Consider the following 25,802-nt stretch of genomic DNA (forward strand, 5'->3'; position numbering starts at 1 on the left):
GTCCATTTTAACTATTGGCATTGAGCAAGGTCACATTGCTATTAGGATGCCTGGGATTGCTTTTCCATTTAGAGGGGTGAAAGGCCAGTGTCTCACCCTCCAGGAATCCCAGGGGTTATTGAGCTCCTCCAGACCCTTGTCAGGGCCCTTTGTATCCCAAAACATTCCTTTCTCTGCTGGAGTCTGTCAGTTAGCTCTGGCAAAAATAAAATTTCCTCACCCCAAACTTACCTCATCCATGCAACTTTCCCTGAGAAATTATGAAAAAGAATCTTGTTCTTAGAAGCCTGAAATGTCAGAACTAGAAGGCCCTTAGAGACCATTTTATCCCAACCTCCATAATTTAACAGAACATGTAACTTCCTTTGCTTGATTTCCATGTTCCAAAGAATCCCCAAGTCTGCCTCATAATAAAAATCAGGAGCAAGGCAAGAGCCAAGTTAATCAAGGAAGTAAACTGCTATGAGACCCAGCTGTGCTCAGGGAGGGCTGAGTCATCAGAAATGTAGCCCAGGCCTCAGGATTTGTTTATTAAGGATTTTCTTCAAGGACAAAAGGAAGGATCTGTGATGGCTCATCTCCAAAGCTTTTCACTGGGTGGGGTGCAACTGGAAAAAATTTGATTAGCTTTCATCTGGGCTGGGAAGTTTAGAAAGTCCTCCTTTAAAGGGGCTTGCCTTCACTTCTCATCTGCTTGGTCCAGGCATTGTTGAGTTATACTTCCACTCACTCTCTTCTACATTTGTAACAAGATTCACCCTGCATGAAGCCTGTCACATCCACTCCTCCAGTTTAACCTATTAACCAGTGTGATGGTAATTTTTAGCTAAGTTTTACAGATGAAGAAACAGGCTCAGAGTCTTGATGACTACTAAAGGCCATGCAACTAGTAAGAGGCAAAGTTTTTATGTTTGATTCCAGAAGGATACCACATCCTGTACTTGTTTTACTAAGCCACAACACCTCAAGTGCCAGGAGAGCACACCAAGTCTAAAGCAGACCAGCTAAAAGAGGGCCACAAGGTTGAAATCATTCTCTTTACCTGATTTGCAATGAATTCCAGCATGGTGGCTGATTTCTGGGAAGTGTATAACAAATCTAGGAACTTAGTGCTAATCCCAAAGTAAACTTGGCAGGCCAGCCCAAAGGGGACATTGGGACTCACCTAGGTGGCTTCAAGGAATTCACCACCCTGTAGCTTTAGGTTGTCAGAAAATTTCTTTCAGACTTGTGAAATACAGGGAAATCTCATCAGTGGAATGGAACAACTTTTAAAGGAAGCTTTACACATGGGGAGGATCAGATCCAATTGCAGTTCTGGGTAGTATTTAGCAATGTGCAGTGAACACTTGTGGGTATGTGTGGCAAGGGGGGCAAAGTTATGGGTACTTTTTCAACTTGCTTTTGGCCTAAGCTAGCACTGCTACACACTCTCTGAATAAAGACCAAGAAGCTGTACCCTTGAGATTGGAAAGGTTATTATCAAGTTAATTGTGCAGTTCTGGGAGAACCAGGGAAGCCACAGGTGGCAAAACTCTAAATCAACTGTGAATTGAGATTGTATGGATAAGAGATTACCTGGGGACTTGAGTTACATCCCTATGTTTTGAGTGCTTAGAAAATAACCTAGGGTGAGATCTGGACACAAGTCCAACACTGTATTACCAGTTCTGGGAATTGGACCCATTCCCCTGCCTTGCCTAAGAAATATCTGGTCAAGAGAACAATGATACATTTTTTTTAATTTTTTTTAATTCATGTTCTTGTCCAGCTTGTTTGACACCCTTTATTTATTTGCACAGTGCAACCTCTCAGATGTATTAGGAGATACATTGTGTAGCATGTAGTTCACTGGCTTGATGGTGGGGGGTGCTGGAACTGGGATGGAATGCTGCTGGCGGGAGTAAGATGGAGAGGAGGTGAAGGAGTTGTTAACTCACAGGTTAGCGAGCAGCCAGTCTAGCAGTTGTTTCTTAGCCATGTTTCCCACAGCTTCATCCCATTGTCGTTCCTTGGCAAACTTCATGACATCTTGAAGAAGATCTCCTACACTGTACCCCTTCTCTGCTGCCTTGGCTGAAACCTCAGGAAGCTGTGAAGAGAGCATGGATAACTTCAGTCACCTGATGGTTTTAGAGGAGGGGACCAAATAGACAAAGTGGACTATCCTCATCCCCCCACCCCACTATGATTGTGTAGTTAGAGTCAAGCATGCCACAGATCCAGGGCAGGGGTCCGCTGACATGGCTCTCCTTTTTCCATGACCCTCCCCCAAGCTTTTTGAATTTGTAAAACAAACAGTGAAACCAATTGTGATCACTAAAATATCTTCACTGGGTGCTTCAGTTAGTCTGTGCTGATTGCTAGGTCAAGGCTAGAGGAAGCTATTCCACCACCTCCCCCCAAAATGTATGAGATTGGGGTGGGGAGGATTGCCTGGGCTCAGCTCCTGGACCAAAAGTAGTTTGGCTCAGTATTTGATTTCTCTGGAATCCATCTAATGCAGCAAATGCAGCTGTGGGGTGTGTATGTGTGCATCTGTGTGTGTGAACTTGTGTGTCTTATGTGTATGTATGCTGGGGCTTGTGGGATCTGAGAAGTAGGGCCAGCACTAAGGTGAGGCAAGTGAAGTGCCTAGGGCATAACATTTGAGGAGACACTCACTCTTCTCAGGTCACTTGCATTGCCTTCTTAAATTTTGCACCCTAAGCACCTTACTTGCTTCACCCTAGTCAAGTTCTGCTACGGAGACTGCACTATGAGAGAATGATGAATAGAAGAGCCCTGGAGACAGTGCAAACCAGTGGGCACTGAACCTATGTTCCCAGTTAGGGTGTGTAGGGAGCTCTAGTCCTACATATCCAAAAATGAGAGAGGGAATGAAGGAAGAAGAGAGTTCAGTGTTGGGCTTCTTTTTTGCAACTTTCCTTTCCTGCTAGAAAACTCAAAATAGAACGGAAGAAGCTATTACCATTTCCTAGTTGTGACCTAAGCTTCTCTATGAGTACCATGAGTTTGGGGAAGGAGCATAGGTGAAATAATAAGAGACTAAGTTTAAATAGTTTCTGGCAGGCCAGAGACAAAATGGGTCCATGAAACTTCTATCACCTCAGAGAGGAGGCAGAAGCTTCTTTTTTTTTTCTCTTCAGTCCTTTGAGGGCTTTAAAACTCAGAACATATGACTTAAAATTTATTGCTTCAATCTTTTACCAAACAGTTTGTTGAAAGGGACATTGAAAATGATCTGATCCCACTCTCCTCTCCTGTTGGCAGAAATTCACAGGCCTGAGGTGTCCAGAGCCCCACTTAGTTCGTCACTTTTATGTCTCTTTATGAGGTGAGAGTAATTCATGAGGTACATGGTAAAAAATAGACTTGAAAAAAAACTGGACCAATGTTGTGCTCTAAGTACAATGTCATCCCCACCCATTTAAATGGTCTTTCTTCTTGTGCCTTGTTGTACTGCTTACCTTCTCCAGTTGTCCATCATCGTCTCCCATGAAGTAGAGCATAGGCACATTAAACTGGGAGGCTGCAATCCACTGCAGGACAGCCTGGAGCTGCTTCTGCAAGCTATTTGTAGAACACTGATTATTAACAATGACTTCAGGCCCAGGAGTTTCTTGATAGTTCTGTGACAACATGGCATTGTGACCACATCTGGAACCACTGCCCTGGTAATTGGGGTTGCTCGCCAAGGCTGCTTGCTCTTCCAACTCAGCGAGAGCTGCCCCATTGTTGCTGTACTTCGCCATGATAAGACACAGCTTCATCACAGATTCTACCAGTTGATCTATAAATTGCCAGTTCACTTGCTTCATCCCACTGATGAAGTCAAGTTCTTGATTGTCCTGGCATTGTTCCTCCCCTCTGTCAGGCCTCTTGGACATGGAAGCCGCTTTGTTTGTCTTGGGCTCAGAACGCTTGTTCTCACCTTCAGGTACTTCATCACAGTTGAAGGGGCTCTCACTAAGCAGCTTTTGAATCAGCGTTAGAATGATGTTTGACATATCTAGCTTCTGGGAGTCCAGCTGTTGATTCTCCTTTGGAGAGGTGGATGGTCCAGGAGCTCCACGAGATTCTAGATGTTTCATTGAAAGTGCTTTGGCACTTTGGTCACTTCCACACTTTTCATATTGGGCACTTTGAGCCATATAGCCCATGGTAGAACCAGGACATTCTTCTTCACATGCGTCTTTGCCCTTGGCCTGCTGGGTTAGATGGTACTGGATCAGCATAAGGGCAGAGACAATCAGGTCCTTTGCCAGTGAATCTGTGGAAGGGCTGATCTTTTCTTTTTTCTCCTCTCTATTGGGGCATAATTTTCCAGCCACCTTGCCTCGGTTTCCTTGCTTTTGGTTCCACATGGTCAGGCTTTCCTTGAGAATGTGTTCACTGACTTTCTCAGCACTGGTCAATGACTTGCACTGCTCTGGTTTCATTTTGCCTTTGTCTTTCCCCTTCATCTCAGCTTTGGTGGCTGAGAATTCAAGACTCTGGTTCTTGCATTTGGGATCATGGGATCTAGCTTTCAAGGATGCATATGACAGACTCTGAGACCTAGTCTCCTTCTTCTCACCAAGAAGTGCACTGACCAGGCGCTTCAGCATGGCCTCCATGATGTCTGCAGCATTTTGTTTCCCATGGTTGAATAGATTCCTCTTGACAGCTGAGACAAAGTCTGAGTCAGTCATCAGGACCCCTGTAATATTATGCAGGTTCTTCATGCAAGAATCAATCAAATCGGACACAATTTCCTTGGTGTGCTTCAACAATACGCTCTTCAGGACCACACAGGCTGGAATGGGCCTCCCACAGCTCTGCACTTTCAAGGTTTTCATAACAGAGACCATCATGTCAGAGGCCACCTGATTTGCATAAACCATGAGCCCTTTGCTGATAGAATCTGCAAATTCTTTGCTGTCTCTCTGGCACATTTGCTTGTCTCCACTCTTGTTCTTGTTGGATAATTCACTATACAGAAAGGTTTTCCGGCCACCTTCCCTGCACTCTTCCCCAGTGCCCCGCATTTCTGCAGAGGTAACTTCTACGGCATCATGGGCCATTTCAGAAGCAATCTTGCTCACAGCACTGCGGGGGCTGTTTTTTCCTTTGTCCCCAGTGGGAGGATAGATTGAATGATGAAGGCATTTGCTTCCATTTTCCAACTTCTCCTTGATTTCCTTACGGGCCATCTGGATTACCAGAGAAGATAGCCGGTTGACATAGAAGGAAAGGTCATCCATAGAACTTTCTCCATTGTGGGAGATAACTGTTCTCTGATTGCTAGGAGATTTGGCTGGAGGAGTTGAAGGACTCTGGTTGTTGTTGGTGTTTTTGGCTGCTGTCGTTTCTAGATGAAGGCTTTGAGGTGCATTGGCCATGTAATCCATGTTCAGTTGATCAGCATAAACACTGTAGCAGTTCCCAGAGGATAATCTGTGATACTCGCTTTCTGTGTCTCCTACTTTGTGCTTACAACTAGAGGCTGAGGGGCTCAGTGCATGCTGGAAACCCAAGGCATACTTCTGGAGATCACTGAGAAGCCAATTGAGGACACTTATGGGATCAGAGGGGGCTTGTTTGAAAAGGCACACAGATCCCTCTGTCTAAAAAAAAAGAATACCTATCCATAAGAATTTGGGTAGACTACTTCTTTCCCTTATTTTATTTAGAAGAATAAATCTTCTAAACTAAACAGATTAGGTGTATGTCTCTTTAGACTTTGCATGGGAATATAACATACATACCATATAACCTACCATATGTTATCCATTAATGCATATTAAAGCAGATGTGGCAGCAACAGAAGCTACATATCATGCTCAGAATATTTACATTTGTATACTTACCTATATTCAAGTGTTATCAATGTCAATTCATGTGAGTATGTGTGCTTGTCTCAATATGTCTCAAAAATGTGTGTTAATATGTCTGTTGTGTGTATGTGTATATGTGTGTACATAATTCATGTTGATTCATGTGAGTCGACATGTATATAAGCCAGACTGTGAATCTATTAATGTATGTATGTAATGCACACATCTCACTATTTAAGGATGTGTCAGTCTGCATTGTTAATGTGTGATAATGTGCCAGTATGGATAGGCATATGCATATTATATCAGTGCACATGTATGTTTATATATAAGCATATGTGAGAATTGTTTATGCCAATGCACATTGTCTACTCTATAGGTCATTATATGTGCATGTTAGTATGTATATTTGTACATGAATGTGAGTGTCAAAATAAGTGTGTATGTCAGCATGTTTCTGAATATGTAAATAAGCCTGTGTCAATTTGAGTACCTCTACATATATGTACATATAAATCCAACAGTAAATATCATGTAGCTATAAATGCATTTATATATGTTAAAGCATGAATTCACACATTAACATACATATTACTATGTTAATGTGTATGCTAAAATATGAATATGTGTAAATAGGTGATTGTTTAATGACTTTGTCAATAAATTGGTTATCGGTTTATGTTATGTGTTATGTCAGTGCTCTTGAGAATGTGTCATTGTTACATGTTCTGGCATTTGAGTATATGTGTGTTAACAAGTAAGTAGGTATGTCATTGCATTTGTGTCAATTTGTGTGTCAATGCATACAAACATTTTTGAATGTGCATCACTTTCTTTTAAGTTTGTGTTTATGTCAGCAAGTCTGTGTATAGTTATATATGTCTTTGCATATGTGTGTATATTTATGTCTGTATGCCAATACCTGAGTATGTATGGTCACTGTGTTTTTTTTTATATTAAAGAAGTTATTGGTTTACAGAAAAATCATGCAGAAAATACAGAATTCCCATTAAACACCCCATCTCCCCCGTGATTTCCCTATTATTAGCACGTTGCATTAGTATGGCACCTTTGTTACAAATGATAAAAGAATATTATTATAATTATACTATTAACTATTGTCTACAGTTTACATTAGGGTTCACTGTGTTGTACAGTCCTATGGTTTTTTAAAAACTTTTAGTAACACATATACAACCTAAAATTTCCTCTTATAACCATGTTCAAATATATAAGTAAGTGGTGTTGATTACATTCACAATGTTGTGCTGCTGTCTCCATCATCCATTAGGTCACTGTGTTTTGATCAAGGCTTGTGTGTTAATGCATGTGAGTATATGTTTATGCATTGTGTGTATCAACGTGCATGTGTATGTGTGTCATGTGGGCATGTCAGCGCATCTATGTATGACTTTGTATATCTTTGTATATGTGTATGTAAGTTATTGTTTAAGAATAGGTCAATATATACATTTGCTATAACAATGCTTGTGTATATTTGCTAATGTCACATGTAGCCAGGCATGTGTATGTCATTGCTTGTATACATTATTTTTATTAAATAATGTATATGTCAATATGTGTGTCACTTTGTATAAGTTTATATATGTGTATATCTATGCCTGTGACTGTGTATGCTTGTGTCTGTATATGTGTATATATGCTATGTACATATATTCTACTAAGATGGAAGTACCCTTGCACTTTCTGCCCCTTTTATTGCTTCATCTCCTCTCTCTTCACTGAATTTCTGGAAGTGTGAGGTTATAATAAGATCAACTTTTTGCAAATGAGTTTAAATTACAGTCAAGAAGATTTGCATTCTGTGTAGGAAATATGGGCTGTTCTTTTCAAGATAAACAACAGTCATTATTTATCCCTTAAGATGCCATTTTGGCCTCCACCCTCAATTAAAACCAGATATCTTTGGGATATCTTATGATGCATTTTTCTTTCCTTGAGGGGCCACTTCTATCATTCTTAAGGTGTCTGGGAACAGAACTGATGTCTCTGGTTACAGCCTGTGCTGGTTTGAATCTATTATGTATACCAGAAAAGCCATATTCTTTTAATTCAGTCTTGTGGGGGCAGACTTATTGTGGGTGTGATCTTTTGATTAGGTTGTTTCCATGGAGTTGTGACCCACCCAATTGTGGGCGGGACCTTTTTAGATTATTTACATGGACACGTGACCCTGCCCATTCAAGGTGGGTCTTAATTAGTTTACTGGTGTACTCTGAGAGGATAAAAGGCAGAAACATTTTGAAGAGAGACTCAGAGATGCTTAGAGAGAAAATGCCCACAGATATTTTGGAGACAGCTGTTGAAACCAGACATTTGGTGATGCTAAACTAGGAGATGAAGCCCAGAGTTTGCCCTGGAGAAGCTAAGTGAGAACCCACGGATGCTTAAAGAGAAGATCACTGGAACCAGAAGCTGAAAGCAATGCAATGCAGGAGCAAAGGACTAGCACATGCCAGCCATGTGCCTTCCCAGCTGACAGAGGTGTTTCAGATGCCATCAGCCTTTCTTCAGTGAAGGTATCCTCTTGTTGATGCCTTAGTTTGGACATGTTTATGGCCTTAGACCTTTAAATTTGTAACCTAATAAACCCCCTTTATAAAAGCCAATTGATTTCTGGTATTTTGTATTCCAGCAGCTTTAACAAATGAACAAATTTTGGTACCAGAAAAGTGGGGTTCTGCAAGAAGCAAATATCAAACATGTTGCAACAGCTTTTTAAACAGGTAAGGGGAAGATTCTGGAAGAATTGTGAGGAGCTTGATAGAGTAGGCCTAGATTGCTTGGAAGAGACTATTGGTAGTAATGTGGACTTTTAAAGATACTTCTGATGAGGCCTTAGACAGAAATGATGAATGCATCTTTGCAAACTGTAAGAAAGGCAATCCTTGTTTTAAAGTGGCAGAGAATTTGGCAAAATTGAGTCCTGGTGTCAAATGGAAGGCAGAATTTGAAAGTGATGAGCTGGGATACTTAGCTGAATAGATTTCCAAACTAAATGTGGAAAATGTGACCTGGCTTCTTCTTGCAGCTTATAGTAAATGTGAGAAGAAAGAGATAAGCTGAGAACTGAACTCTTGGTTACTAAGAAACCAGAAATTGATTCGTCTGGAAAATTCTGAGTGTCCAGAAGGTGAGACTCCAGTGGCTAGTGCTTCACATGAGGATTTAATGAAACCTTAAACTAGCCAGCCAGTTCAGTACAAGCCAGGATTGGAGATGGAGTTATCCAAGAAGGATTTTGGGAAAGTCCTATTGTCTGCCAATTTTGACCCCTGTATGCTGAATGCCAAGCCAACACATTGTTTTGCGAGATGTGTATAAATGGAACCACTGCCAGTCTGGCCTAAAATGGTTAGAAAAGTGTCAGATTGAAGGAAAAATTTCTTCAAAGACAGAACCATGGAAGCGGAGGTCTGGAGTCAAGGAACCATGGGCCAGGAGAGCAGACCCACACAAGCACATGGATAGTGTTGAGTTTGCCAGCCTCCTCCCCTGGAGTTTAAGAGTGCTGCTGCCTAAAGGTTCTCAGATGTCTCTGGAATGGAGGGGGGCTTGGCTGCTCCATTGTTCAGAAAAAATGTTGCTGCCTCAGGCTCTAGAGAGGGTGGAGCACATTCCCTGGGGATTGGGGAGAGCCTAGTCATCAACCCACTGTTCTGAGAGGGGAGACCCTTTGCTCCAGAGATGGCAAAGAGTCTGGGTGGTGCCCTGATGTTTGATGAGGGTGTTGATGAAAACAAGGTGGTCTCCCTAATACTTGTATATGTTGGAGCAATCACCCCAGAGTTTGGAGAGAGCAAGGCCACTGCATAAGCCCTTGGAAAGGGTGGGACTGCTGCGCTCTCAAGCCCCAAGAATAAAATGTCATTCTATCAATGACTCTCAGTCTTTGAAATCTAATGCAGTTTACCCTGTGGGTTTTCAGAACTGTTTAGGTCCGATGATCCCTACTTTCCTTTCAATGTCTCCTTATGGCAATGGGAATATTTATCCTATGACTGTCTCTCCTTTGTATATTGGAAGCAGATGACTTGTTCTAAGTTTCACAGGTCCACAGCTAGAGGGAATTATGCCTTAGGACAAACCACACCTGTAACTGATTTTGATAAGACTTTGTACTTATTTACTGTTGTTGAAATGATTTAAGCTTTTGTGATGTATTCTGCATATGGAAAGAACATGTCTTTTTGGGGTCCACAGGGTGGAACATGCTGGAAAAGCCATATTCTCTCTCTCTTTTTTTTTTTTGGCTTTTATAAGAGGGATTTATTTGGTTACAAAGTTACAGTCTTAAGGCCATAAAGTGTCCAAGGTAAGGGGGTACCTTCACTGAAAGATGGCCAATGGTATTTGGAAAACCTCTGCTAGCTGTGAAGGCACGTGGCTGGTGTCTGCTCCAGAGTTCTGGTTTCAAAATGACATTCTCCCAGGACGTTCCTCTCTAGGCTGCAGCTCCTCAAAAATGTCACTCTTAGTTGCTCTTGGGGCATTTGTCCTCTCTTAGCTTCTCTGGAGCAAAAGTCTGCTTTCAAAGGCCATCTCCAAAAACGTCTCTGTAAGCTGCAGCTCCTCTCTCAGCTCCTGTGTGTTCTTCAAAGTGTCCCTCTTGGCTGTAGCAAGCTCATCCTTCTGTCTGAGCTTATATAGTGTTCTAGTAAACTAATCAAGGCCCATGCTGAATGGGCAGGGCCACACCTCCAAGGAAATTATCTAATCACAGTTACCACCCACAGTTGGGTGGGTTGCATCTCCATGGAAACAAAGAATTACAATCTAATCAACACTAAATACATCTGTCCCCACAAGATTGCATCAAAGAACAAGCCATATTCTTTAAATTCAAGCTTGTGGGTACAGACTTATTGTGGATATGATTTTTTGATTAGGTTGTTTCCATGGAGATGTGACCCACCCAATTGTGGATAGGACCTTTTTATATTATTTCCATGAAGATGTAACCTGCCCATTCAAGGTGGGTCTTAGTTTACTGGTGTCATTTATGAGAGGAAAAAAGGCAGAGATATTTTGAAGAGAGACTCAGAGATGCTTAGAGAGAAAATGCCCAGAGACACTTTGGAGACAGCCATTGATACCAGACATTTAGAGATGCTAAGCTAAAAGATGAAGCTCACAGATGCTTAAAGAGAAGGCCAGTGGAATCAGAAGCCAAAAGCAATGCAATCCAGGAGCAAAGGATCAGCAGACACCAGCCATGTGCCTTCCCAGCTGACAGAGGTGTTCCAGACACCATCAGCCTTTCTTCAGTGAAGGTATCCTCTTGTTGATGCCTTAGTTTGGACACTTTTATGGCCTTAGACATGTAAATTTTTAACCTAATAACCCCCCTTTATAAAAGCCAATCAATTTCTGGTATTTTGCATTCTGAAAGCTTTAACAAATCGGAACATAGACTGTGAGCTTAGGACACAGAAAAAGAAATATTTTCCTCTTTTGCTCTAAAGCCAAATATAAGTATGGACAATCTGTTGTGTGCTCCAATACCTTCTAGTTACCAGGGGTGTAACAGATACAATTTGGGATATTTACACAAAAACAAAGGATTCTGTGTGTGATAGTGACATGGGAGTCTAATTGCTTCCAACCTTAAGCTACCCAACAGCCTGAGTAATCTTTCAGATGACAAGGTGGGGCCCTAGACACTCAAATTCTTGGCCATTATGTATTCTTTCTCTCCACATCTCTATCTCTTCCTTTGTCAATCTCTGGACAATGTGGGGTACACAAGTCCATTACAAGCCAGCAAAGAACATCACAAAGGAACTTGCTTATAAGCCTACTTCTTTGTTAGGAAAGGAATAGCAAGATTCTGTTTGGAGTAAGTGCCCAGGAGTCAGGAGAAGACATATATATATATATGTTCTCTAGAATGTCACATAGTTTTCATATTTATGAGCCTGTTTGACAATGGTCCTTGTACCATTTCTGAACCAGAGTCCTCAGACTCAGCACTGGGGTCAGGGAATCAGAAGGGGTGGAATTTCAGAGGCTAACTATACCTTAGATTGGTCTTGCTTCTCGGTATCCTTGATCACAATAATCTCTTTTTCTTCCAGATACTCCAGGTTTAATTCACCTTCTGAGTGGGAACCAGCAGCATCCTACAGGAATTAAGAGGCAAGATTCTTATGGACATTTGCTTTTTTAGATTTCTCCAAGCTGTTCCCCTACCCTACCACTTCAAAACACAAAGCGATGTCTCCTATTATCCTTTTTATTTCTGCAAATGCTAGTATTTGAAGAATAAGACAAAGTTTCCTCCACAAATTACTACTTCCTTCACAAAGCCATTAGTTTCAAGAATCATTTTCCATTAATCATCAACCTTTTGGACAGACGTTTTCTTCACTTTCTTGGCATACTATTTTCTAACATTCCTAGCTACTAACATGACTTCTTAAATGACTCTTAATAGCAAGCATAAAAGTAAATTCTGAATCAGGAATCCTGGGCTCATGAGAATGATGGCTTTCCATCTGAGTACCCTTCACCTTTCCACCCTTTCCCACAACATTTCCCTGTCAGCAGTCACCCACCTGTTCCAACTGTGAGGAGAGCAGAAGATACTCACCGTGGAATCTTTATCTTCCACATTCAGGGTGGACACATCAACAAAGCATATCTGCATAATATTAGGAGGGTGAATTTAGAAACACTCTAGAGAAAAGACCCTGATTTCTCTTTCTGGGGATAATAGCACCTACCTCCGAGGGTTCTTGTGAGGATTAACTGAGAGAGTTCATGTAAACCTTTTAGCAGAGTGTCTGGCGCATTGAAGCACTCAATAAACATTAGTCAATAGTATTACTATTAATAGCCAGACAAAATCCTAGCACTACTATATTTCCTAAATGAGAATTCCTACCTGTAGTAGAGAGACCCAATATATAATATCCATATTTTATGGTTGGGAAAAGAGAAAAGTGGTTTGCCCAATTGACACAAACTCAAAGGTGGAGCTTGGTTCAAAACTCATACCCTGGTTCCCAGTTTAGGGCATTTTCCTACCATACTAGGGTTTCTCTAAATGTAGTGTTTTTACTATTTATGATATAGATCATTTTAGTTGGTACATGGATAAGCATTACTGTGTTTAATGGTTGTATTTTTGTATTGTGCATTAGGAAAAATATACACTAGAGTATATTACACCTGTGATAGTATGGATAGTATTACTTAGGGTGATGGTTAATTTTTTAATATAAGTCAATTTAAAATGATTGTAAAAATACATATTAAGTAACTAATAATATGGGTTGTACTTGAACGTGATAAAAATGTGAAGTACTGTGCAAATGACTTGAAGTTTGGGAAACAAAGTATGAAGTATTATGCCCTCCTGAGGTGTCCCACTTTACCATAACACATTGGTAGCTAGGTGACATTATTATGTACTAGGTGCTAGGCAATAGGGGCTAGTAACTAGGCAACCACCACTCTTCCCTCCCCTCAGGCCCTCTCTTATCCTTCCTCCTCTACCGTCTTTACATCACTCCTCATCCTGCCCTTCACTTGATTTGTCCCTGTGTGATATATAAGCATGCTGATCCCCAACAGACACAATTTATTTTGGTTGCTTAGAGAATTCTCAACATCAACCTCCCTTAATCTATCCTAGGGCCCAGGATGTCTATAATACTCAAATGCCAATTCTTTGCACTCCTTGGTAGGGCTAGCTTTTTTATCTTACCACTTTACGGTCCTGATCTTGCTGTCCTGTTGGGCTGTAGAGATCTACCTTGCACACGCCCCTGCGGCTGTGTAACCAGTCAATATCATCAGACATCTGGAAAGAGAAAAAAAGAGATCTAAAAGGCTTAGATACGGTTTTAGAAACTGGGTCAGTTTGGATAAGAATCTCTGGAGGTTTTCCTGAAACCCGCCTGTGATTCATATCGGTTTAGACTAGGAATTGATGGGTGGACAGTGGAGGAAATGTTTGAACTTTGGCAAGTGATGCTCAGGATCATTACCTTTTAGGAAAATCCATAGTTGCCTTTAATTTAGATTTCCCACACCAAGTATTTGGAACCATGGGGATATATTGACTTGAGAGAACATCAGGAAAATGGTGGGCTAGGAAGTGGATTTAAAAAGAAGTGAGTGACCAGACAGCTTCTGACATCAGAGTTCCCTCTCCCAGCCAGTCACTGGCAATAGACAAACAATAGTTAGTCTGCCTCTCCCCAGGATCAGCTTCTTCCCTATACCCATCTTCCCTGTCCAAACTTCCAATCAGGTCTAGAGACTGTGGGGATTAAATTTAGCAATTCACTTCTACCCAACTCTACTACTGAGTCTTCTCGTCTGTTTCTACTTTTCTCTACCCATTCTTGAGTACCTTCAAAGAACCAAGTTCACCCCATGCCCTCTAACTCTAGCTAACCCAAATTCAACAGATTCTTTCTCATTACATTAAAAAAAGTGAAATTATTTAAATAGCTGTAAAACTTAGCACTCGAGGCCACTGGAAAAGACTAAGGTCAAAGCCAGTGGAGAAAATAATTAGTCATCTTTTTTTCAAAAAAAAATTTACAAGATTTCAACATATGAAACAAGTTTCTTGAATGTTGAGAATGCTCAGTCTAAAAGTCATAAATAAAACCAAGAGACAAATGTCTGAGGAAGACCAGACTCTGATCTCATATAATCATGGTTAATTTTATTTAGAAAGAAAAATATTCTCTGACAACTTCCTTCAACACCCTGCCACATCTCTTTCCCTCCCTCCCTGTCCCACCCTCCTTCCCTCTCTCCTTTCCTCCCTTATCCTCTCAACATTTTTTAAACAGTTATCCTCTGATGACAATCCTTTGACATGGTAGTATTACATTCCCACACTTTACCATCCCTGCCACCCCCAAGATCTTTTTGGGTCTTCAAGGATCTCTCCAAGTTCTTGAAAAAGTTACAGGAAAAGGCTTCCCATACCCTCAGAAGACAGAGTTTCTTTTTTTAAGGGTTAGAAAACATTAGCCTATAAAAAAGGAAGGAGACAGAGATCCCTCATTTGATTTGGATACAGCCTTAGTCCACATCCTAAAGAACTGTACAAAACAAAATTGATGAACTCATTACCTTGATAATGAAGTTCTTTCAGACTTTTGGCTGAAAGTGTGCTGGAGATGTGCCCCTTTAGATGGAACCGGGCAGTGCCAATTTCTTGGGCACCTGTGGGTAGCTGCCACCCCCGTCAGCTGTTTGGATGTGACTGGTGGGCCTGCCTTTTCCCTGCTGTCTCTGACCCTGGGATATGACAGCAGTGTCTGTTGAGTCACAATGCCCCAAACTCTAGCAACCTCAGCACAGGCGTGGCTATTTGGCAAATTCAGTAGCATTTTCACATCAAAAGCATGTCAGACCCTTTCTGCTGTAAGAGAAGCCTTTCTTGTTTGTTATCTCTAAGAGAGTACACATAAATCTTTCATATTTTCTCCAGCTCATAACTCCTCGATATATCCTTTCCCTTTTCTCTTTTCTCTAGACATCAAGAATCTAATCATATTAGACTCCAATTTTGTGAGGTCTATGTTTTCTAACATACAGAATTACCACCCATCTTTGTAAACAAAACTTAAGTTTCATACCTTAGCTTATTTCTTTTTGAATTTCTCACTAGAGAATCAGAGTTATGTGGCAAGAGATCTTTGGATTTATGTAGAAACAAAGAAATCTTGGTCTAAACCCTTTCTCGATCACCTGAATAAAATGAAAATACAGAGTTGGGGGCTGCTTCAGCAGCTTCTGTGATTTAATCTTACCATTAAGACCCCCCCCCCCCCCACTTAAGTAGTTAAAAAGAAGGCAGAGGATGCTCCTACCTTTGTAGTATCAGGGCAGATTATTGCTTAGGATCTTTGAATGATGTTATGGTCAATTTGGATGTTCTGATGACCCTGCCAGTCTGATCTGAAATGTTGGTTCTTTCCTCAACCCTCCATACTCTCCTAAAACCTCAACCGCCAGCTGGTATGAGAACTTCTACTTATGACATCACTGTTTCTACAGAGAACAATGACAACACAAAGCTTAGGGCTCTGTTCTTAGGATTCTGGGTGCTCTAAATCATCCACCAAGCTGGGATCTTTATCATAAGACATAATTAGCCCAGAGAGAGGTTGAATTAGTTGGGACAGGGTTGGCCTTATATTGACTCCTCAGGCTATGAAGGGACTTAAGTACCACTTACTCTTTTCCATTCTAACCAGTGCTGGATTGTTGACTACAGTATTTTTTACAGGATTATCCATTATACTTTAAGATGCCTTCAGTTCAGCCACAGCTTTGAAACATTAGTCCATAGCCAAATGGCTTTCTCTGTGCCCAAGTATCATCTTGTCTTTTCTCTTTCTTGACGTGTGAATAAATGCATGTTAATATGAATAAATGCAAATAATTTGTTGTATGTTCATGTGAATAACTGCATCTGCATTAAATTCAGTTGAGATGAATCCCTAAGAGTATAGTTTCATATTCTTGGTTCCTCCTCCGTTTCTTCTTTCTCTTGTTACTACTGAGGTTGCAAGTCTTACCCCTGCTGTACAATTTTGAGCCTGTTAGTTAACGGTGATCCACCAAAATTTACAGTAGAGGGCCTGCTTTTCCTTTACCATCCTTTTGTCAGGGGGATTGTTTGATAATTTTGATAAAGAAAAAGTTGGAGTGCCTGTGTCTGGCTTATCTCTGTGGAATAAGAAGCAAAGAAAATTTTCATGTTTATGTATTCTGCAAGCACAAGAACATACATCCCTCAAAATATCACAAAAGCTCATAGGTCTCCCAGCCCAGAAGGGAACAACTGTGATTCAGCCCTGGAAAATATCTTATTAAATCCTCAAATGAAGAGAATTGCTATGGATGATTAGAACCCTCTCCCATAGCACCCAAATTCTGTCATCTCAGAAACTGACTAGGAGCAGACATGAGCAGTATTTGGATTGGAAACTAATAAAGTAAATGCATGGAAGAATCAAAGCAGACATGACAGTCCCAAGTTACAGTGTATCTACTGCCTTTTTATCTTAAGCTACCAAAGCTCTCTAGCTGGTAGATGTGGTTACAGATCAGGGCAGCAGGATATTCAAAGAGTCAAAAGGAGGAATATGCTGCGTCAGTGTGTAAATAGTATGTATTTAGGTTAGCCTTTAAGAGCCAAACATAGTGATGTTGAACACAAAAACCTTAGTCATAATTGTTTTCTTTTTCTAACCAGCATCTTCCATTTTCTAACCTTGTTTATTCTACACAAACAACTTCTCTTCCACCCCAATTTGTGAATAACATTAGAAAGTAAAACTTTAAATATACTTTCAGTTGTTATTTGGTCTGAAAAAGCTATTAATGTAATAAAAATAGGATTTGTGTTTGCAATGCGATTATTATGAATAATGACAAAAGAAAATTCAACTATCAGCCTTCATTAAATCACTGTGTCTGCCTGTGTTGGTTCCACTGTTGGTTACATGCAGTCCCACTATGTTAGTCACATTAAGTGTCTTCGAGCCTCATATTTAACCTACCTAATTTAGTTTATGTAACCACACTGTTATATTTGGAAAATGGGCAGGGATGTCCATGATTATCAGACATGGTCTACTGCCTACCAGTTGGTAACCCCACTTCTCTGTCTCCTGAGTATTTTTCCAACCACAAGAATGCACAATGTCATTTAGAGCAGCTTCACTCAACCATACGAAAGTGAAAATTTACATAGCTATTCTGAACATCTAGACAATAACGCTACATAATGACTTCTGCTAAGTATTTATGTTATGTCTATATTGTGCATATCTGTCATTCCCTATGAGTGGCTGCAGGACTGGAGGGAGAAAATAAAGGACTTTTAAAAGCAATAAATATTTTCATTTTTTATTTCAGGGGCACCTGTTAAAGGAAAGTGGATTCTTAAATAAGCTTGTGATTCTCTTTAGGTAGGGGCTTAATTAGGCAGCTAAGGTCTGTTCTACTGCCTTGTTTTAGAAAATGACTTACAGCTATTTTTGAGGTGTGAGCTTGGCTTGGTCCTGGCCATTTCTGGTTAACCTCCTCCCTCTTATAACTGTGAACTTTACCTCCTCTGATCTCTTAGAATATTTGCTTATTGTCTGTATAATTTTTCCGACATTTACTAGATCTGGCCTTGTAGAGTTAATTAACTTTTCCTATTCCTGGTTCACTTACATTGTAAGTCTGGAGAAAGGTTCTGTCTCTTTCTTGTTGTATCCCATGCTACTGGACACATAGCTGGGCTCAATAAACAAATGATTACTTCGTAATTTCAGGCAGGACACAAAATTCAGAATTCATAGAGTCACTGGATCTGTAATAATGACAAAAAGAAAACAAAACAAAACTTTGGTTAGCTATGAGTGGGCAGACTTCTTCCTGGAGCAATAATTCTCACAATTTAGCATGTATCAGAATCACTTGGGGGGCTTATTAAAGTTGGGCCTTATCACAGAGTTTTTACTTCTGCAGGGGTGGAACCTGAGAATTTGCCTGGTGCTGTGTTTTACGTGCATTATCATTATCTCCTTTAATTCTCAAGCAATTTGAAGCCCGATTTTTAAAATGAGCAGCTGCAGAGAAGAGGCTAGAACAGGTACTAGCTTCTTCCATCGTCTTGGAGGCAGAGGGGGATGGGGATGGGCGGAGATCTGTCTGCCTCTTCGTTCTGCCAGAGTTGGTGATCCAGAAGAGAAATTCCCTGAGAAAAAGAAGTCTAAAGGGTATCTCCTCTGATCTTTTGGCCCCATCTGGTGGTTTCACGTTTGACTGAACAAAGAGCTGATCCGTATCTCCCCTTGCTGGTGAAAATGGTGGGGTCAGTCTGGTCGCCCACAGGTACGTTATTCGGAGACCGTTATTTCGAGACCCTTATTCCGAGGCCGTTATTCCAAGGCGGTTATAACATAGGCTGTTCCTCTGCCTGTAATCCTTCTTTTTCTTTTTCCCCTTTTCTGACTGGTGGAGAACTCCTTTCGGGTGTATAGCTTTTGTTCCAGTCCATCTCTGGCTTGTTAAAGTTACAATTGTTTTTCTGGTTATTAAAAGACCCTTTTTCCTTTATATTCCTGTGCTTGTGCTGGACATGTGGGAGGAAATGGCTGAGGGAACACGGCTGTTAATCGAAATTGTTTTCACCTTTTTAGGTTCCCTCATTGCACTCTTAGACATCCTCCCCTCAACCACCCCCATCCCTAACGTTTCCTCTCGTTTCAGGGACATAAAATGGGATGAAGATTGGTGTAGTTTGCAGTTTTGTCAGGTAGTAGCGCTGTGGGGATGTCAGGCTTAGACCTCCTGGGCCTCTTGCTCTCAAAAGATTGCCAATTGGCGTAATGAGTTCATGTGGCCACCAAGAGGCTGCAGCTGCTTGAAAAGTGCGTTCTGGCAGAGCACATTATCACTCCATTAATAAAACCATTATGAGCAGTCATTTCTCAAATTAAAAGGGAAATTGGTGATTTCTCCCTGATAGAATCACTCCCTATCTTAAAACTGCATTTTTATGTTTCTTGTATTTATTGATACATTTTCTTAATATCACCATCATAAAAGTTTGTATAGGCTCAGGGAAGGCAGTGACTTTGTCCAACTCTCTATATTGAATGTTAGATAAATGGAATTATACAGTACGTGAAATTCACAAATTAGTTTTTTTTTCCATTCAGCATAATGCTTTTGAAAGCCATTCAAATTGTTGAGTATATCAATAGTTTATTTTTATTGCTGAGTAGTATTCCATGGTATAGATGTACCAGTTTAACCATTTGCCCATTGAAGACTGTTTCCAGTTATGGTTTATTGTGAATTATGCTACTATGGACATTCATATACAGATTTTTTGTGTATGACTCTAAGTTTTAATTTCTCTGGGAAAAATGTCCAGAAATAGAATTGTTGGGTTGTGTAGTAAGTCCATTTTTAGTTTTTAAAGAAGCTACCAAATTATTTTCCAGAGTGGTCATACAATTTTATATTCCCACAAGCAATGTATGAGAGATCATATTTCTCTGAACCCTTGCCAATATTTAGTATGACACTTTTAAAAAGTTTTATTTTTTCTAATAGGTGTGTAATCTCTCCTTGTGGTTTTTATTTGTATTTCCCTGAGGCCTAGTGATGCTGAACATCTTTTCTTGTGTTTATTTGCCATCTTCCATGAAATTCCTTTTCATGGTCCTTTTCTCATTTTGTAATTGAATAGTTTGTTTTCTCAATATTGGGTTTTAGGGATTCTTTATATATTCTAGATACAAGTTTTCTGTTAGCTATGTGGTTTGCAAATATATTCTACTGGTCTGTAGCTTATCCTTTCAGCATCTTTTCAGGGTCATTCACAGAGTAAAATATTTCAATTTTGATAAGGCTTGTTTTATTATTTATTATTTTCTTTTATGGATCTTCATGTCTAAGAACTCTTTATCAAGTACTAGTACAAGGAGATTTTCTCTGATGTTTCTTCTAAAAGTTCTGTAGTTTAAATTTTACATTTAAATCTATGACCCATTTTGATTAATGTTTGTATGTAATGTGAGGTTTAGGTCAGGATTTTTTTAATCTATGGATATCTAATTGCTCCAGCATGATTTGTTGAAAAGTTTATCCTTCTTCTATTGAATTACTTACTCATCTTTGTCAAAAACCAGGTGGCTCTATTTTGAATTCTCTGTTCTGTTCCATTGATTTATGTGTCTATCCCTCTTTCAGTACCACACAGTCTAATCTGTAGTTAACATTAACTACCACTAGTGTTCCTATGTTAACATAGAGTAGTTCCTCCAACTTTATTCTTCTTTTTCAAAATTGCTTTAGCTATTCTGGTTTCGTTGCCTTTCCATATTCATTTTAGAATAATCATGTCTATACAAAAACTCTTGCTGGAATTTTGATAGTAAATTTGTTACACTTATATATACAATGGAGGAGAACTGGCATCTTAAACTGTTGCTTATCTTCCAATCCATGGACATGGTTCTTCTCTTCACTTATTTAGCTCTTTGTAAAAAATTTCTTTTATTAACATTTTGTAGTTTTCAGCATATAATTCCTGTACATGTTTTGTTAAATTTATACTCAATTATTTCAACTTTTTAAGCTATTGTAAAGGGTATTGTATTTTTAATTTTGGTTTCCATATGTTCATTGACAGTTTATAGAAGTAAAATTGACTTTTGTCTATTGATCTTGTATTCTGTGTCCTTGCTGAACACACTTATTAGTTGTAGGAGTGGGTTTTTTTTTCATTTTTTAAAACTTTTATTTTGATGATACCTGCAACATAAAATTGCCCATTTTAACTAATTTGAATTGCACATTTCAGTGGTGTTAGATTCACATTGTTGTGCAACCATTAACATTCATCCATTACTGAAACTTCTTCCATCACCCCAAATAGAAACTTTGTGCCCATTAAGCATTAACTCCCCATTCCCCACCCCACCCCAGCCCCTAGTAACCTGCAATCTACTTTGTCTCTATGAATTTTCGTATTCTAGTTATTTCACATACGTGAGATAATACAATATTTGTCCTTCATGTTTGGCTTATTTCATTCAGTATGATGTGTTCAAGCTTCATTGTTGTAGCAGGTATGAGAAATCATTAATTTTTAGGGCTGAATAATATTCCATTGTGTGTATGGACCACATTTTGTTTATTCATTCATCTGTTGATGGAAACTTAGGTTGTTTCCACCTTTTGGCTAATGTGAATAATGCTGCTGTGAACATTGGTGTGCAAATATCTGATCCCTTATTTTCAATTCTTTTGTGCATATATCTGGAAGTGGGATGGCTGAGTCATATGGTAATTCTACACTTAACATTCTGAGGAACTGCCAAACTGTTTTATGCAGCAGCTGTACCATTTTACATTCCCACCAATAAATTATTATTTTTGATGATCAAGGTGTCCCTGCTTTGGCTATGTTTTGTTTTATCTTATTATTCTAGCATTATATATACAACCTAAAATATCCCATTTTAACCATATTCAAATGTGTATTTCAGTGCTGTTAGTTACAATCACAATGTTGTGCTACCATCACCTGCATCCATTAGCAAGACTTTTCCATCAATCCAAATAGAAACACTGTACAAATTAAGTATTAACTCCCCATTTCTTACCCCTACCCTGGCACCTTGTAACCTGTATTTTAGTTTCTGACTCTATGAATTTGCTTATTCTAATTATTTATATCAGTGATATCATACAATATTTGTCCTTTTGTGTCTAGCTTATTTCACTCAACAAGGTGTCTTCAAGCTTCATCCATGTTGCATGCATCAGAATTTCATTCCTTTTTATAGCTGAATAATATTACATTGTAAGTATATACCACATTTTATTTATCCATTCATGAGTTGATGGACACTTGGTTGCTTCCATCTTTTGGCAATTGTGAATAATGCTACTATGAACATTGGTGTGCAAATATCTGTTTGAGTCACTGCTTTTATTTCTTTTGGGTTTATACCTACAAGTGGGATTGCCAGGCTGTATGGTAATTCTGCCTGTTAGTTTCTGAGGAACCACCAAACTGTCTTCCACAGCAGTTGCACCATTTTACATACCCATCAACAATGAATGAGTGCTCCTATTTCTTTACATCTTTCCCAACATTTGTAATTTTCCACTTTTTTTAACAGTAGCCATTCTACTGGTTGTGAAATGGTATTTCATTATGGTTTTGATTTCCATTTCCCTGATGGCTAATGATGTTGAGCATCTTTTCATATGCTTTTTGGCCATTTGTATATCTTCCTTGGAGAAAAGTCTATTCAAGTATTTTGCCCATTTTTAATTGGGTATTTGTCTTTTTGTTGTTGAGTTGAAGGTTTTTTTTTTAATATTCTGGATATTAAACCGTTATTGGATATGTAGTTTCCAAGTATTTCTTCCATTGTGTAGGTTGTCATTTTACTTTCATGATAAAGTCCTTTGATGAACAAAAGTTTTTAATTTTGATGAGGTCCCACTTATCTACTTATATACTTTTTTTGTTGCTTGTGCTTTAGGTGTAAATCCTAAGAAAACATTGTCCTGAAGATGCTTCTCTATTTTTTTTTCTAGGAGTTCTGGATTATATTTAGGTCTGATCCATTTTGAGTTGATTTTGTATATGATATGAGGTAGGGTCCACCTTCATTCTTTTACATATAGACATACAGTTTTCCTAGCTCTATTTGAGGGAGATACTGTTCTTTCTCTATTGAGTGGATTTGGAACTCGTTTAAAATAAGTTGGCGATACCATGAGGGTAGATTTCTGAACTCCCAATTCAAGTCTATATGTCCATCCTTATGTCAGGTCTATACTCTTTTGATTACTGGGGCTCTGTACTAAGTTTCAAGATCTGGAAATTTCGTTCTTCTTTTTCAAGAGGGCTTTGGCTATTCAGGACCTGTTACTTGTCCATATAAATTTGATGATTGGCTTTTCCATTTCTGCAAAGACAACTGATGGAATTTTTATTGGGATTACTTTGAATCTGTAAATTGTTTTGGGTAGAATTGACATCTTATCAATATTTAGTCTTCCAATCCATGAACACAGAATGCCCTTCCATTTATTTAGGTCTTCTTTGACTTCTTTGATTTCGTTTAACAATGCTGTTTCAGTTTGCTAAAGTGTCAGAATGCAATATACCAGAAATGGGTTGGATTTTACAATGTGGATTTATTAGTTTAGAAATTTACAGTTCTAAGACCATGAAAATGTCCCAATTAAGGCCTCAATGGGATGATACCTTCTCTGAAGAAAAGCCAATGGCATCTGGGTTCCTCTGTCACATGGGTAGGCACATGGCCGGGGTCTGCTGATCCTTCTCTCTCAGGTTTCATTGCTTTCAGTTTCTGATTCTTTCAGTTTCTGTGGGTCCTTGCTTTCTTCTCTTGGTGCTTTTCTCTAAAATCTCTGGGTGTTTCTCTCTCTCTGAGCTCTCTTGACTTTTTTCTGTCTTGTATCCTCATAAAGGACTCCAGTAAATGATTAAGACCCACTTTGAATTGAGTGGATCACATCTCAATTGGAACAACCTAATCAAAGGGTCCCACCCACAATAGGCCTGTACCCATGGGAATGGATTAAAAGAACATGTCCTTTTCTGGGGTACATAACAGTTTCAAACCAGCACAAATGTTTTGTAGTTTTCCATGTTCAATTCCTTTACATCCTTGGTTAGATTTATTTCTGGATGTGTGATTCTTTTAGTTGCTTCTGTAAATGGAATTTTTATTTATTTTTCTTCATACTGTTCATTACTAGTGTTTAGAAACACTACTGATTTTTGCGTGTTGATCTTGAACACACTACTTTGCTGAATATGTTTATTAGTTCTAGTAGCTTTGTTGTGGATTTTTCTAAAGGATTTTCGGTATATTGGAACATGTCATCTGCAAGTAGGGAAAATTTTGCTTCTTTGTTTCCAATTTGGATGCCTTTTATTTCTTTGTAATGCCCAATTGCTCTAGCCAGAATTTCTAGTACAATTTTAAATAATGGCAGTGACAGTGGGCATCCTGTCTTCCCGATTTTGGAGGGAAAGATTTCAGTCTTTCACCATTGAGTATGATGGTAGCTGTGGGTTTTTAATATGTGTCCTTTATTATGTTGAGGAAGTTTCCTTCTATTTGTACTTTTCTAAGTGTTTTTGTCAAGAAGCAGTGCTGAATTTTGTCGTGTCTTTTCTGCATCAATTGAGATGATCATGTGTTTTTTCCTTCATTCTGTTAATGTGGTGTATTACATTAATTGATTTTCTTGTGTTGAACCATCCTTGCATACCTGGGATAAATTCACTTCATCATGTTGTATAATTCTTTTAATGTGCCATTGGATTCGGTTTGCTAGTATTTTGTTGAGGATTTTTGCATCTATATTCATGAGATGCTTTTCTTATGGTATCATTATCTGGCCTTGGAAGGAGGTTGATGTTAGTCTTATAGAATGAGTTAAGGGGTGTTTCCTCCTCTTCAGTTTTTTGGATGCATGTGAGCAGGATTCATGTTAATTCTGTTTGGATATTTGGTAAAATTCCCATGTGAAGCCACCTGAACCTGGGCTTTATTTGTTGAGAGGTTTTAAATTAATGATTCAATCTCTTTATTTCTTATTTATTTATTGAGATATTCTATTTCTTCTTGAGTCAGTGTAGGTAGTTTTTGTGTTTCTAGGAATTTGTCCTTTTCATCTGGGTTATCTAATTTGTTGGCATACAGTTATTCATAGTATCCTCTTATAGTCCTTTTTATTTCTGTGGGGTTGGTAGTAATGTCCCCTTTTCCATTTCTGATTTTAGTTGTTTGTGTTCTCTCTCCTTTTTTCTTTGTCAATCTAGCTAAAGGTTTGTCAGTTTTATTGATCTTTTCAAAGAACCAACTTTTGGTTTTGCTGATTCTCTCTATTTCATGTATCTCTACCCTAATCCTTGTTATTTGCTTCCAGTGGCTCTCTTTGGGATTAGTTTTCTCTTCCTTTTCTAGATCTTCCAGTTCTGAGGTTAGGTCTCTGATTTAAAGTCTTTCTTCTTTTTTAATGTAAGAATTTAGAGTATAAATTTCCTTCTCAGCACTGCTTTCACTGTATCCTATAAGTTTTGGTATGTTGTATTTTCATTTGAATTTGCCTCAAGATACTTCCTGATTTCACTTCTGTTTGCCTCTTTAACCCATAGGTTGTTTAAAGTATGTTGTTTAATTTCCACATATTTGTGAGTATTTCATTTCCCTCTCTGTTATTGATTTCTAGCTTCATTCCATTGTCGTCAGAGAAGATACATTGTATGATTTCAATATTTTAAATTTATTGAGATTTGTTTTGTAACCTAACATATAGTATATCCTGAAGAATGATTCCTGAAGTATGTGTATTCTGCTGCTATGGGGCAAAGTATTCTATATATGTCTGTTTTGTCTAGTAGGTTTAGAGTATCATTCA

At 39.0% G+C, this 25,802-nt stretch overlaps 1 protein-coding gene across 1 annotated transcript; it reads right to left on the bottom strand.

Annotated features, from left to right (window-relative positions):
• Nucleotides 1–1,936: 1,936 nt before the first annotated feature.
• AKAP4 (A-kinase anchoring protein 4) lies at nucleotides 1,937–13,647 on the bottom strand. The gene is made up of 5 exons (XM_037824713.1): nucleotides 13,552–13,647; nucleotides 12,433–12,483; nucleotides 11,861–11,962; nucleotides 3,471–5,609; nucleotides 1,937–2,092 (listed from the first exon to the last, which is right to left on the bottom strand). The coding sequence occupies exons 1-5, from the start codon at nucleotides 13,645–13,647 to the stop codon at nucleotides 1,937–1,939; spliced, it is 2,544 nt and encodes an 847-aa protein (XP_037680641.1).
• Nucleotides 13,648–25,802: the final 12,155 nt, after the last annotated feature.

This window comes from Choloepus didactylus, assembly GCF_015220235.1.
Source record: "Choloepus didactylus isolate mChoDid1 chromosome Y unlocalized genomic scaffold, mChoDid1.pri SUPER_Y_unloc1, whole genome shotgun sequence".
Classification (NCBI taxonomy): domain Eukaryota; kingdom Metazoa; phylum Chordata; class Mammalia; order Pilosa; family Megalonychidae; genus Choloepus; species Choloepus didactylus.